General features: G+C 39.9%; 1 protein-coding gene across 3 annotated transcripts in view; it reads left to right on the top strand.

The window, feature by feature from the left end:
• The window catches only part of sec24d (SEC24 homolog D, COPII coat complex component), a 178288-nt gene that overhangs the window by 41313 nt on the left and 122571 nt on the right, over positions 1-14404 (top strand). For all 3 annotated transcript variants that reach the window (XM_073065166.1, XM_073065164.1, XM_073065165.1), the window contains 2 exons: positions 1849-1960; positions 5936-6063. In XM_073065166.1, coding sequence (XP_072921267.1) covers positions 1849-1960; positions 5936-6063 — 240 coding nt within the window. The remainder of the gene's footprint in view (positions 1-1848; positions 1961-5935; positions 6064-14404) is intronic.

The following is a 14404-nucleotide window of genomic DNA, read 5'->3' as shown; positions in this document are numbered from 1 at the left end:
ACTTTAGTGCATGGCCAGTGACCGTTGTCCACACCTCAGCACTGAACTTTCTAGTAGTATCTACTGGATTTCTAAAATGTGCTTAGGTATTCATTTAGGCGTTTGATGCAGGCACAAAATGGAAGTTGTTTACTTGAGCATTCTAACCCATAACCCAAATGAACAATGAGCAGTTTATGCATTCTGTTGGTCCAAGTACATATGTTTAAGTTGTCAAGCTTGTCTGATGCAGACACAAAATTATGGAATTATTGCGAAAGTTTATCTGCATTTTTGATGACAGTCTTAAGAGAGAGGATCCAGAGAAATGTAAAATGTTTGTTGGCCTCATCTGAAGCACGGCCAATTCCAGTTAACATTCTTAACCGATAAAACATTTAGAATGAAGTTTCTGTATTCTGTCAAGCAACACCTCACAAATTTAAACTCCCATAATTCTTTTAACTCTTAGTGCACCACCTGATATAACACAGCGGTGTTGAAAGTTTCATAAATTTTCCTTCATGGCCTATTGTACTAAAGTAGACTTTTCTCCATTATTAATCTATATATACAGGGTAAATAAGCCATAGTTAGTGTTACAAGACTTAACACGCTCAAATAGTTGGTTGGCATAATATAGTGTGAAAGTGAAGGTGATGAAATAATTCCAGCTTCGCATTTATTGTTTTTAGAATAATGTTCCTATGATCATTCATCCAATAAGATGGCAGATTGTTTGGAAAATTAAACTACCCTCTCTCTTTGTCCTTCCCTCTCTCTGCATTGATTGATATATTCCTAGAATAAAATTCTCCTTGGAAGCAGAAGAAGAACCTAATTATGATAAGAATACAGACATGATAATCAAACAGGCAAGCACTACCTTTTTCTGTCCCCTCAGTATCTTTGCTCCTGGAGAGGATTGTAGTTAACGGGTTTGGAAGGAGAGCACGGAGTGACCTCTCTCCGCTGAACATTGACAGCTCCTCCGTTGAGATCATTAAGAGCACCAAATTTCTTGGTGTTCACCTGGCGGAGAATCTCACTGGGTCCCTCAACACCAGCTCCATAGCCAAGAAAGCCCAGCAGCGTCTCTACTTTCTGAGAAAACTGAGGAAGGTCCATCTCCCACCCCCCATCCTCATCACATTCTACAGGGGTTGTATTGAGAGCATCCTGAGCAGCTGCATCACTGCCTGGTTCGGGAATTGCACCGTCTAAGATCTCAAGACCCTGCAGCGGATAGTGAGGTCAGCTGAGAAGATCATCGGTGTCTCTCTTCCTGCCATCATGGACATTTACACCACACGCTGCACCCGCAAAGCTAACAGCATTTTGAAGGACCCCATGCACCCCTCACACAAACTCTTCTCCCTCCTGTCATCTGGCTGTCATGACCAGACTGTGCAACAGTTTCTTCCCCCGAGCCATCAGACTCCTCAATACTCAGAGTCTAGACTGACATCCACATCATTTATTATTATATTGTAATTTGTCCTCTACTGTGCCTATTGTCTTGTTTATTAATTATTGTACTGCCCAGCACTGTTTTGCACACTTTATGTAGCCCTATGCAGGTCTGTAGTGTAGTGTAGTTTTTATGTTGTTTTACATCGTCTAGTGTAGCCTTGTGCTGTCTCACATAGTCTAGTGTAGTTTTGTGTTGTTTCATGTAGCACCAGGGTCCTGGAGGAACGTTGATTCGTTTTTACTGTGTACTGTACTAGCAGTTTATGGTCGAAATGACAATAAACTTGACTTGAATGTTCTTTTAAAGAGAGTTGTAAATGAGTGAGAAAGCTATTGTGTGCTAATATTTTCAGCAGGTACTATACAGTTGTGCTAATGGTTGTGCATTTCTTTCAGATCCAGGTCATAGAAGAAGATAAACTTCGACGATCGGGACAGCTCTTTGCTACAAACACTAGGGGCCAAGTTCCTCCACTCGTTACCACTAAATGTGTTGTACAAGATCAAGGTATAGCAGTTTGATAATGCTGAATTAATGAAGAGATTTGAATTTGTTATCCAATGAAAAACACATATCTAAATATCCCCCATCATTGATTCTTTTTTTGTTACCTGTTGCCTTACTTTTAATTACTTTATCACATTATCCAGTCTAGAACAACCCTAAATTAATCCCTAACATGATAGTTGAAATGTGAAATTGAATCTCAAGGACACTGAGTTTGTGCGGTTTGAAATAATGCAGCACAGTCTTTTTTCCTTGTTCTTGTTCCTAGGGAACAAAATAATTCTCTTAATTTTGAGAGAGAAAATGTTTGCAACCCTCCTTAGTAGGAGATGTTTATTAATCTATTTGGCAATAAGCTCTGGAGTCAAATAGGAGTAAGACAGTACACTGCGTGGCAGAAAGCTAAGGAATGATGATGAACAGAGGGACTTGGGAGTTCAAATCCTCAGTTCCCTGAAAGTGGCAACGTGGGTAGATAGAGTGGTGAAGAAGACGTGTGGCATGCTTGCCTTCATGCCTCGTGGTATAAGATATAAAAGTTGGGATGTTTTGTTTCAGCTTTACAAAACAATAGTTAGACTGCACTTGGAATATTGTGTGCAGATCTGGTCACCGCACTAGAAGGATGCGATTTGATTGGAAAAAGTGCAGAGGATATTCACCAAGATATTGCCTGAATAGGAGGACAATAGATATGGGGAGAGATTGGATAGGTTGGGTTTATTTTCTCTGCATGTAGGAGGTTGGGTTGTGTTCTGATAAAGGGATATATAATTATGAGAGACGTAGATGGGGCAGTTGGTCAGAAATTTTTCCCCATGGGTTATTTATTTATTTATTGAGCTATAACTCAGTATAGTCGTGCTGCCCAGCAATTCCCGATTTAACAGGGGACAATTTACAATGACAAATTAACCCACCAATTGGTACACCTTTGAACTGTGGGAGGAAACTGGAGCATCCAGGGGAAACCCACGTGCTCACGGTGAGGACATACAAACTCCTGACAGGCAGTGACAGGAAGTTGGGGCATCGAAAATAAAAGGGCAGAGGTTTAAGGTGGGAGGAAGGAGTTTTAAAGGGGAATTGATGGGAGTTGTTTTACACCGAGTGGTTGATGTCATTGCAAGGAGATAGTGGAGTTAAATACAGTCACTACTCTTAAGAGACACTTAGACACGGTATTTAAATAGGCAGGGTACAGAATGATAAGGACCCAGTGCAGATGAGCAAAACTGTCAACAAAAACATGATAGACTGAAGAGCCTGCTTCTATGCTATGCAACTCCATGATATTTAAATCCATCGTACAAAGCAACTGCATCCCACAAAGCAACCTCCAAATATTTTACCCTAATATAGTAATAATGGATCATTCATATATCTATTCCACAACCATTCTAGATGTGCTGTATATTTGATCACATTTTTCTGCCGATTATTGAATGCTAATAAATGGCTTTTAAATTTGTCCTCATGGTGACGATTGTACTTCTGTTCCCACAATATGTACTGGTAACAGGATATCACACATTTCTGCCATCTGAAATGTTGGAATTCATAAAAACGAAGAATAAAGAAAGCAATTGAAGCCAGCATGAAAAAGAAGGCCCTAAACTGGAGCCCATTGTAATAGATCGTGATATTACTTAATTAACTCAACATTCAGAGTCAAGACATTAAATGATCTTGAATCTTTCTGTTTTCCTTGTTACTCTGTCTCTACAATGCCACTATCTAGTTTCAATGCCCTGTTGCTATTTCACACCTTTTCATGCATAACCTGTTGCAGATGACTTTTGATTTGTTTCCCAAGATCTGGTAATATACCTTGGTTCTCTCCGGTGACTACAAGCTATCATATTTTAAATCAATTTTTAAAGAAGTTTTTGTATGTTGGATAACATTAATAATACTTACCTTACACTTGTATTCACATTTCACTAACATTAGACACAGCCCTCATTGTTACTGCTTTATCAAGGAGTTGGTTGCCAGGAAGTGACAGCCAGTTAATTGACATGCAGGACTAGATATCTGTGGCCCTCAAATTTGGGCTGTAATAGATGACAACAGCAAGATCTCTTAGTTCTCAATGTAGCGAGGGTATTCCTATACCTAGTTACACAAGAGGAAATACTACATCTTCCTTTTTGATAGAAGAAATCATAATAAGTGAGCACCAGACTTTCTACAAACTGTAAGATAGCACGGACCACAGATTACTTAGCCTCCTTATCACAGCTTTGATTTTATCAAGATGTTTCCTTGGTGAACCTGAACCCACTTCTGATGCACACATGTAGGACCAAAGTTCAAAGTAAATTTAGAAAAACACAGGGCTATCCGGTAGGGAAATTCTAGGTAGCTTCTATAGTGGGTTACATGGTCACCACCACATTGTGGGCCGAAGGGCCTGTAATGTGCTGTAGATCTCTATGTTTCTACATTTATTATCAAAGTACATACTGTATATGGCATACACAATCCAGAGATTCATTTCCTTACGGGTATTCACAGTAAATACAAGAAACACAATAGAATCAATGAAAGACTGCCTTGAGCAAAATGGAGAAACAGTCACAGTGCAAAAGACAACAAACTGTGCAAATACAAAAAAAAGTAATAATATTAATAATAAATAAACAATAAATATTGAGAACAAGAGATGAAGAGTCATTGAAAGTGAGTCCATTGTCTTATGTTCTGTAACTCCAAAGAAATCAAAAGAAAAATATAGGAGACTGGGAATAATACACATATTTCTCAGTTTCATTTTTACTTTAAGTGAGGCGTGTAGATATGATGTGAAATTCCGGTTCCACAATTTTTAAAAATAAACTTGCCAGAATAAATTTGTGCTTGATGGCGGTTACCTTATGTGGGGATTAAGTGTTGTTGTACCGTCCAAGCTGAGAGTTAAAGTTTTGGAGAAGGTACATGCTGGTCATCTTGGCGTGGTCAAAATAAAAGCATTGGCTCAAAGCCTTGTCTGGTGGCCTGTGATAGATCAGTAGGTCAAACAGCTTGATGTGCACTGTTTGGGATGCCAATGCATACACAAGAAAGGTATCCAGAGCTGTCAGAACCACTTCCTGCAGTCCCAGAGTCACTTCCGATAACCACCATGGAGGAAGCCCCGGAGCCGGAGATTGTTTCAGAACCACAAGTCTCAGCTGACAAACAGAGTGACCTCCCAGGTCAGGAAAGATGCAAATCCACAGGAGTAAGAAATCCTCCACAGTGATTAAATCTTTAGGCCTGAGCATCACAATTTACAAATTACGATGCTATGGATGTTGATATGGTAGTTGTCTATATAGTTGAGATGCATTCTATATTGAGTTCAAGTAATGTCGTCATTCAACCATACGCAAATATGCAGTTAAGGGACAGAACATTAAATAATGCCTAGTGTGTAGTAGCAGAGTGTTCAATAAATAATTGTACTATGTTGCAAATCAGCATTAGCATTAGTCTTTAGGTTGTCACATTATGATTGAAATAGTTACTAACCCAGTGTAGAATGAAAGAGTGATATTTTTCCATATTCTAATCCTAATAAAATACTTACAACAAGTTTCGTTATCTATCTGTGAGGTGTACTGCAACACTGTACCAAATAGGTTCTATTTTTCATGTAATAGCATTTTTTGCAGCTGGAATAATGAAGTGCTCTCAAATCTTTCACCCTTGATGAGTTTTCAATTTAACCATAGCCCTTTGCCTTTCTGATTTGCTGAAGGAGATAGTATTGATAAGGCTACTTCCCGGGATGTCACCCTGGATACTTTGAGAAAGGTCATCTTGAGTTTGAATTCTGACATCTGAAGTGCTGGGGATCTATTGACACTATTTGATCTTATCGTACTACTTACAAAAAGTACATGCTGGTCTTGGGACAATGGGATACCTTTAATTGTTTGTTTTGGAGTGCAGTCAATGTTTAGTTTCCATTTTATTTATCTCTTAAAGGAAATGCGAGCCCTCGTTTCATCCGCTGTACAACCTACTGCTTTCCAAACACAGCAGACATGGCCAAGCAGTCACAGATCCCCTTGGCAGCCGTCATCAAGCCTTTTGCAGACATCCCAGCAAATGAGGTAGGCTGATTGGATGAATGACGCAGGAGGACGTCCGGTTACTTTGAGGCAGTAATGAACTCTCCAGTTAGTAATCCTAAACTTTGCTTATCAGATATTTAATTCAAAACTCATTATAACTTGTCATTGCAAATGGGGAAAATATATGGCGGGGGGGGGGGGGCAGTACCGTGGTAGTGTAGCGGTTAGCACAATGCCATTACGTGTAGGGGCATTCCGGAGTTCGGCTTTCAATTCCGGCACTGTTCTATCAGGAGTCTTTGTGCATCCTCCCTGTGAAATGGATGGGTTTTCTCTGTGTCCTCCTGTTTCCTTCCACAGTCCATAAACATACCATGTAGGTTAACTGGTCATTGTAAATTATCCCGTGATGAGGTTAGGAATAATCGGGTTTTTCAAGGACTTGCTGGGGCAGCATAGCTCAAAGGGCCAGAAGGGCCTACTCTGCGCTGTATCATTAAATAGACACGTTTTATGAAGCAACATTGACAAGAGTAGCCTAGTCAGGAAAATGTGGCCAATTACGTATTGATAGCTCATGATGTGGATAAAGGATATCCAGTTTAAATCAATATTTAATAGCTGGTGCTGATGAACACATCTTTGATTTCTACCCTGAGATCCTTTGTGGTCAGTGAGATGAGGTTCTGCTTGCATTGTTATCAAGATGGCATCCAAAGAATGGATATCCGGCAACTAAAAGCTGCAGAGATCACTCGCTATAGACAGTGAAATTTCTGCAGTCTCTGATGAAGGGTCTCAGCCCGAAACATCGACTGTACTCTTTTCTATAGATGCTGCCTGGCCTGCTGAGTTTCTCCAGTGTCTTGTGTGTTGCTTCGGATTTCCAGCATCTGCAGATTTTCCCTTGTTTGTGTTTGTGCAGTTTGCAGTCAGTCCGAAATCATCCATTAGGTGTCCCATTTCCCTTAGGCAGTAGGTAAAACAACAAAGTGTCACAATGCAATCAGTGTTCTTGGATTCTTTTTAGTACAGTGGTAGTTTATATCAGTACAGGCAAAAATTGACAATATATGTATACTTAATGACATCATTAGATTGGAGCCTGATGTGAGAAAAAGATCAGCATGCTAATGCAATCAGTATAATTACACCAGAGAATGTTTGAAAGCATGATTTCTTCCAGGTATGGTCAAATTTTGCATGATTAACACCCAATAAACATGATGCAGGACCTAATTTCTAGACTTTTGTTTTGAATCTACACATTACATGTATAATTTAACTATGCAACATTAAATTTATAAGGAAGAAATTCTAATAAAAGTGAAAAGTAATCTCCAGAAGTGGACAATATAGTTTTTATAGTTTATTTAAAATGAATGTCATTGTTTTGTTGGCAAATGTGTCATACTAAAGTATCCATGGATGTAACTGATAAACCTTTCCATTTTACATTTTTTGTTTGTAAATTTTAATTTCTTCACTATCCTAAAAGGCGTAATGTGAATTTTTTTAAGCGTTTTGGAAATGGTAAACTTGACTAATTTATTGAATGAAGGACTTTTGGACCTAAGCAACAAGGTACACTTTTTATGTTACCGTGCAATTTTAAAATAGTTCGGTTTCAAGTAGAAATACTGTAGGAAATATATCACATCTGCTTTTACAGCCTTGTAGTGATTACAGAGTGAATAAACCATTGGTGTGGAGAGTGATCTTCTACTGAAAGGGGTTCCGCGGTAGCATAATACTTTGCACAACACTTACAGCTTGGAACATCAGAGTTCGGAGCTGAATTTCAGAGTTCTCAGTTCACTTCCAGCATCCTCTGTATGTTCTTCCCGTGTGTTTGTGGGTTTCCTGTGGATACTCTGCTTTCCGCCCACAGAAAAAAAGACGTACTGGTTCACAGGTTAATCGGTCATTGGAAATCGCCCTGCAATTCGGCTGGGGGTTTAAATCACTGGGTTGCTGGATGGCATGACTCAGTGGGTCAGAAGGGCATGTTGCACACTGTATCTCTAAAATTAAATAAAATCTCCCCTTCATATTTTGCAAATCTAGTTATTTTCGTATTTAATAATCTTTAAGGAAGATCACATCACCTAATTTAGGTGAAGGGCAGAAAAGGGAGAAAGCGTGTGTCAATTTGCAAACACCTGGCAATGAATTTAATGGAAGCAGAAAGGGTGAATCCAATTTCTTCTCAGCGGGTTTTCACATAAAGATCTAAAGGCTGTACTTTCTGTGGAGGAAGTCACTTGATGCTTAACTTCCCCACGGCAATATCTTACATGTTTCACAGTTTGCTGCTCACTGCCGCTTCCAGGCACTATATTCAGGGAAAAAAAGATATTTAATCACCTTCCGTTTTGGTGAGCGGCTGGTACCATCTTGGGCACTTGGATAGGCTATATTTCAGGATTTCTCTGAGTACAGGTAGTCATTTATAGGATTTTCATCCCCAGGAACAGTTACCATTTCTTCACAACCAGCTTATTGTGATACGGACACACAAACTCAAGAGATGCTACAGATACTGAAAATCTTAAGTAACATACATAAGATGTTGGAGGAACTCTCCAAGTCAGTCAGCATCTATGAAGAAGAATAAACAGTCCATCACCTCCCTTTGGTTCTCCTCCTCCTTCCCTTTCTTCCATGATTCACTGTCCTCTCCAATTAGATCCCCTGTTCTTCAGCCCTTTACCTCTTTTACCTATCACCTTCCAGCTTCTTACATCATCCTCTTTCCTCCACTTACTGAACTTCTCCCTCTTCTGGGCTCACCTATCACCTCCCAGTTTGTACGCCTTGCCCTCACCATCTTCATGTTCTGGCTTCTGCACCCTTCCTTTTAAGTTCTGATGACCATCCATTGATGCTACATGACTTGTTGAGTTCTTCCAGTATTTTGTATGTGTTGCTGATGAAAACATATATGACTCCTTCATCCTGAGGGAGGCTTCATTGATAAAAGTTTTCAGCAGCCAGCACTGCCTTCTATGGCTGATTACACATGCACTTTCCAACTACAGCAACAGAGAGCAGGTTCAAATTAATGCCACACAAGTGCTAGGATAACAGTAGAAAAGGCCATTGGTCTGGTCTCCTCATGGTGAAGTTGTGCTGCTTTCATTAGTCCAAGCAGATGTAGAGACACAGACCTGTAAAGCTTTATGAGGTCGGGTTTCTTCTCTGAAGTTTGGACTTGTAGCTAGCACCAAACTCATACTTTGCTCTTGAGTAATTTTGTTTTCATACGAAGCAATGATTCATTCAGATTTGTTAAGGGGAGAATGAGGGTACTATAATTAGATTCTGAAATGCATTCTCATTCTTCTGTTAATATCAAAAACCTCAATTTAATGATATAATGCATGGTTATGGTTTCTGAAGAAGGGTCTCATCCCAAAATGTTGATTGTTTAATCTTTTCCTCTAGCATTTTGTGTGTATTACTTTGGATTTCCAGCATCTGCAGATTTTCTCATGTTTTTGATTTCAATATCCCTTTCATAGTAGATTATCATCAGAATTTCAGTCACAGTTTCAATACATATGGAGGCAGCCGTTAATATATTTATTATTGTGGTATAGTCATTTGAACTTTTAAAACATATATAAGTATTTTGTATAAGCTTCTGAAGCTGAAAAGTACAAGTTAAGATAAAGCTCAAGGAAGATGACCACATCATATTTGTATTTCATATGTCAATTGACATCCTGCACTTCCATAGAGCAGAAAAAAACATTTGAAATTTCCACATTTCATAAAAGTTGATGTTCTTGGGCTGTGTTGGTGATTGTTGCGTTCGTTATTGAGGAAATACAGAGCACATCAGGATGGCAGCATGCAGGATACTCAACTAAACTTTATTAATAACTCTGCTTGTATAGTATGTGAACTCCTCCCGTGTGGAGACGGCTGACTGAGTGGCATAGAAATAGCACTATTAACTACCTCTACAGAGACCAATGTCACATTCTTTGCATATTGAAATGAGAAATCTAATCTTGGGCTTTATTGGCAATATTTGGTGAAAAATTGTATGTGAATTTCATAGGCTATGTTTAGCCAATCACAAATTTGCCTATACCTTGCGCTGCACACAAAAAATAATGCACATTTTGCCTGTTTTTCTTTTAAAGTTTATTGTTTAATTATTTTAATTAAGACTTAAATTGTCTATTTTATACCGTGTGTATTTGTAAAATATTTCAAGGAGATCACAAATGCTGGTTCACTTTTGTGAACAGTTGGAGCCATTCCAAAATAGGAGTGTTCAGAACAGGAATGGGCCAAGAAACTTAATACAAATGATTTATTATACTCTGGCTACCATTATATTGCTTCTTGACAAGAAATGTAAATAGATTATCTCTATCATTTTTACAATATAGGTGTTGTGCAGTTGAGGAGAAACAAACTATACCTTCAAAAAATTTACACAACTTGTAGGTCCTTTATTGTATTTGAAAAGTGAATCTTTTGTATTAGAGAAGTGAATCTTTTTTACAGCTGTTATTTGCAGAAATGAATAATTTCTCTTAAATGATCAGATTTAATCATATCGCAACTAAGATTCCAGTGTTTAACAGTTTCTTAATGGTCACTGAATTATCTTGGACTGAACTATGGAAATATAAACAATAGATTTTATTTATATCTTCATTGCCTTTATAGGTCTCTGTAGAGATCTGTTATTCATTTAAAATGTTCAAATTTTCAACGAATTCCATAAATTATGTGATGCACATCTGCATGTACTGTGTATTTCTACTGCCTATGAATTCTTCATATTGTTGAAAAATTTAATTATTTATTTAGCAATACAGTGTGGAGTCAGCCCTTTATGAGCCACGCCACCTCAACAACCCCGACTAATCCTAACCAAATCACAGGAAAATTTACAGTAACCTACCCGGTACGTTTTTGGACTGTGGGAGGAAACTGGAAACCCGAGGGAAAACTTACACTTTCCTTGGGGAGGTGGTACAGAGACTTCTTACAGATGGCGCTGGAATTGAACTCCCAACTCCAGAATGCCCCGAGCTGTAATAGCGCCACACTAACTGTTATGTTACCATGGCATCCAAATATTTACATGTTCCTTATATAAACTTGCTTATGTTTAAAAAACAAAGTGCTTGCATTTTCCATACAGTAACTGTTTAATTAAAGGTATTTCCTTACACCAGAAATCAGGAAAAGTTATTGAAGTGATTAGTTTTAGGATTTGTAATTACTTTCCTTTTTCCTCCCATCTCTTCCGAGGTCAACTGATGCTTTTACATATATGGTTTCTAGAATAGAAACCTTCTGTAAGGTAACCCTCCATTTTTTCTTATATGAGCCTTGGATATCTGTCAAGGATGAAATTGCATTGGCAGCTCTTGGAATATGGCAGCAGATAGCCACCTATGTACATGTCTCAGCAGAGGTAACTGGACAGCAATTGGCATGAATTTCTTCTGCCAACGATAGTGCCCCAAAATCACCTGTTTTACATCAATTGGTAGCTGGCTGAAATTCTGCCAATTATATTAGCACAGACCCGGAATCACTTTTGGGCCGGGGGTTCCCAACCTGGTGCCTACAGACCCCTTGGTTAATGGTAAGATCCATGGCAGAAAAAATGGTTTGGGAACCCCTGTTCTGGGCCGAGTAACTTAGTACAGCATCTGTTTCTGGCTAATCCATTCAACTGGCAGCAATATTTGTAGAATAACATGTTACTTACTGTCCATGTAATGTATGCTGTGAAGACTAACACAATCCCTTCTATTTGAGGGTATCTTCAAGGACATTCAGAATGATATATAGTTGAGTGTAAAAAGGGAGGATGGGTGGATGAATACAGCGTCCTGGTGGAGCACTTTGTCAAATGATGCAAGCTGAATCATCTGCAGTTCATCATCAGAAAGACGAAGGAGATGGTGATGGAAGACTAAGCCTGAACTGCTCCCTGTTACTATTGATGGTGAGAATGTGGATACGGTGAGGACCTACAATTACCTGGGGGTGCACCTGTATGACATACTTGAGTGGAGCACCAACACAGAGGCCGTGTACGAGAAGGGCCAGAGTTGCCTCTACTTCCTGAGGAGACTGAGGTCCTTTGGAGTATGCAGCCCTCTCCTTCACATGTTCTACAAGTCTGTTTTTGCCAGTAAAATCTTGTATGCAGTGGTGTGCTGGGGAAATGGCATCAACATAGGTGATGCCAACAAGCTCAATAAACTAATTGGAAAGGCTGTCTCTGTTATAGGAGTCAAACTGGACACACTGGAGGCTGTGGTAGAACAAAGGACACTACATAAAATCCTTGCAATTCTGGACAATGTTTCTCACACTCTGCATGCCACCTTGGCTGAACAGAGGAGCACTTTTAGTAATAGACTAAGACAACTGTACTACTCCAAAGAGCATTATATAAGGTTATTCTTATCCTTGGCCATTAGTCTCTATAGTGAGTCAACCTATAGCCAGGGAAGTGATGGCTCTCCTTCCTGTTAGACTATTTGAAGTAACTTATTTTTTTGAGTTTTTCTTATTTCTCTCCTAATATTTGTACATTTAATATACAGTATCTGTGCACTGCAGATGCAAGCAGAACAAGTGCTACAGCTGCCCCTATGCCACCTCCCTCTCTACCATTCAGGGCCCTGAACAGTCCTTCCAGGTGAGGCAACACTTCACCCGTGAGTCTGTTGGGGTGATATACTGTGTTCGGTACTTCTGGTGTGGCCTCCTGTATATTGCTGAGACCCGACATAGATTGGGAGACTGCTTCGCCGAGGATCTACGCTCTGTCCACCAGAGAAAGCAGGATCTCCCAGTGGCCACACATTTTAATTCCACTTCCCATTCCCATTCCGATATGTCCATCTATGGCCTCCTCCACTGTCGTGATGAGGCCACACTTAGGTTGGAGGAACAAGACCTTATATTCCGTTTGGGTAGCCTCCAACCTGATGGGATGAACATCGATTACTCAGACTTCTGGTAATGACCCCCCCCCCCCCCCACCCCGCTGCAGCATTTCCCATTCCTTTTCCTTCCCTCACCTTATCTCCTTGCCCTCCTATAGCTCCCTCTGGTGCTCCTCCCCTTTTTCTCTGCCATGGCCTTCTCTCTCTTTGACAAATCAACTTCCCAACTCTTTACCTCATCCCTCCCTCTCCAGGTTTCACTCATCACCTTGTGCTTCTCTCTCTCCTTCGCCCACCTTTTAAATCTACTCCTCAGCTTTTTCTTCTCCAGTCCTGCTGAAGGATCTCGGCCCAAAACGACAACTGCACTCTTTTCCAGAGATGTTGCTTGGCCTGCTGAGTTCCTCCAGATTTGTGTGTGTCTGGTGCTTGGATTTCCAGCATCTGCAGATGCTGATTCCAGCTCTGTATCACTTTTGCCAATCACCTTTCCAGCTCTTAGCTTCATCCCACCCCCTCCGGTCTTCTCCTATCATTTCACATTTCCCCCTCCCCCTCCTACTTTAAAATCTGTTAGTATCTTTCCTTTCAGTTAGTCCTGACGAAGGGTCTCGGCCCGAAACGTCGACAGCGCATCTCCCTATAGATGCTGCCTGGCCTGCGGTGTTCCACCAGCATTTTGTGTGTGTTGTTCGAATTTCCAGCATCTGCAGATTTCCTCGTGTCTGCAGATGTTCTCTTGCTTGTGATTGTTCTACAGAATTGACTATTATGTTACAGGTATTGACCATTCAGTAAATTGTATATGTTTGAATTCCTTATTTGCAAGATCAATCACCATTCACCATAGAGGTGTTAAAAGTTACATTTTATGATATTTTGAAGTTTGTAAAGCAATTGTCCCTTGGTTGTTGGTGTTTTTCACATACTTTCTTTAATCTTATCTACTCAGCAACCCCGATTGTGTAAAGAAACGCTATATGAAAGGTCTCACAACAGAGGCCTAACTTGTCTGGTTTGAGTGCACACTACTACAGTCTCCGCTGCCTATCTGTCTGCAATGGGCAAGGTTGGCTCCAGCAATCTCACATCAAAGGTCTCCCTTGACTATAGCTGCCCCAGGCTATCCTTGCCTGGATGTTGTCTTTAACCCTTGCCTTACCGCAACTTCCACAGGGCTAGCCAGAAACCCTGCTTTGGAGAACGGTCATGCAAAGAAGCAGATAGTCATTTCTTAGGGCTCTGTTTAATGCTGCAAACTAGCACAATTTCATTTGTTTACTGGTTTGGTTCAAATTGATTCTCTACTAAACGCTTGTATTCCACATAGTTCATTTAATATTAAATAAGTTAAATTCATTCCAAACTGTAGCCAGATAAAGTAGGTATTTTCATCATCATCTTCCTGAATGTCAGCTTGATTGTATGTGCACGTGGTTTTG

Source organism: Hemitrygon akajei, chromosome 13 (assembly GCF_048418815.1).
Source record: "Hemitrygon akajei chromosome 13, sHemAka1.3, whole genome shotgun sequence".
Classification (NCBI taxonomy): domain Eukaryota; kingdom Metazoa; phylum Chordata; class Chondrichthyes; order Myliobatiformes; family Dasyatidae; genus Hemitrygon; species Hemitrygon akajei.
The sequence above is the reverse complement of the archived record's forward strand: the minus strand, read 5'-3'. Positions and strand labels throughout refer to the sequence as shown.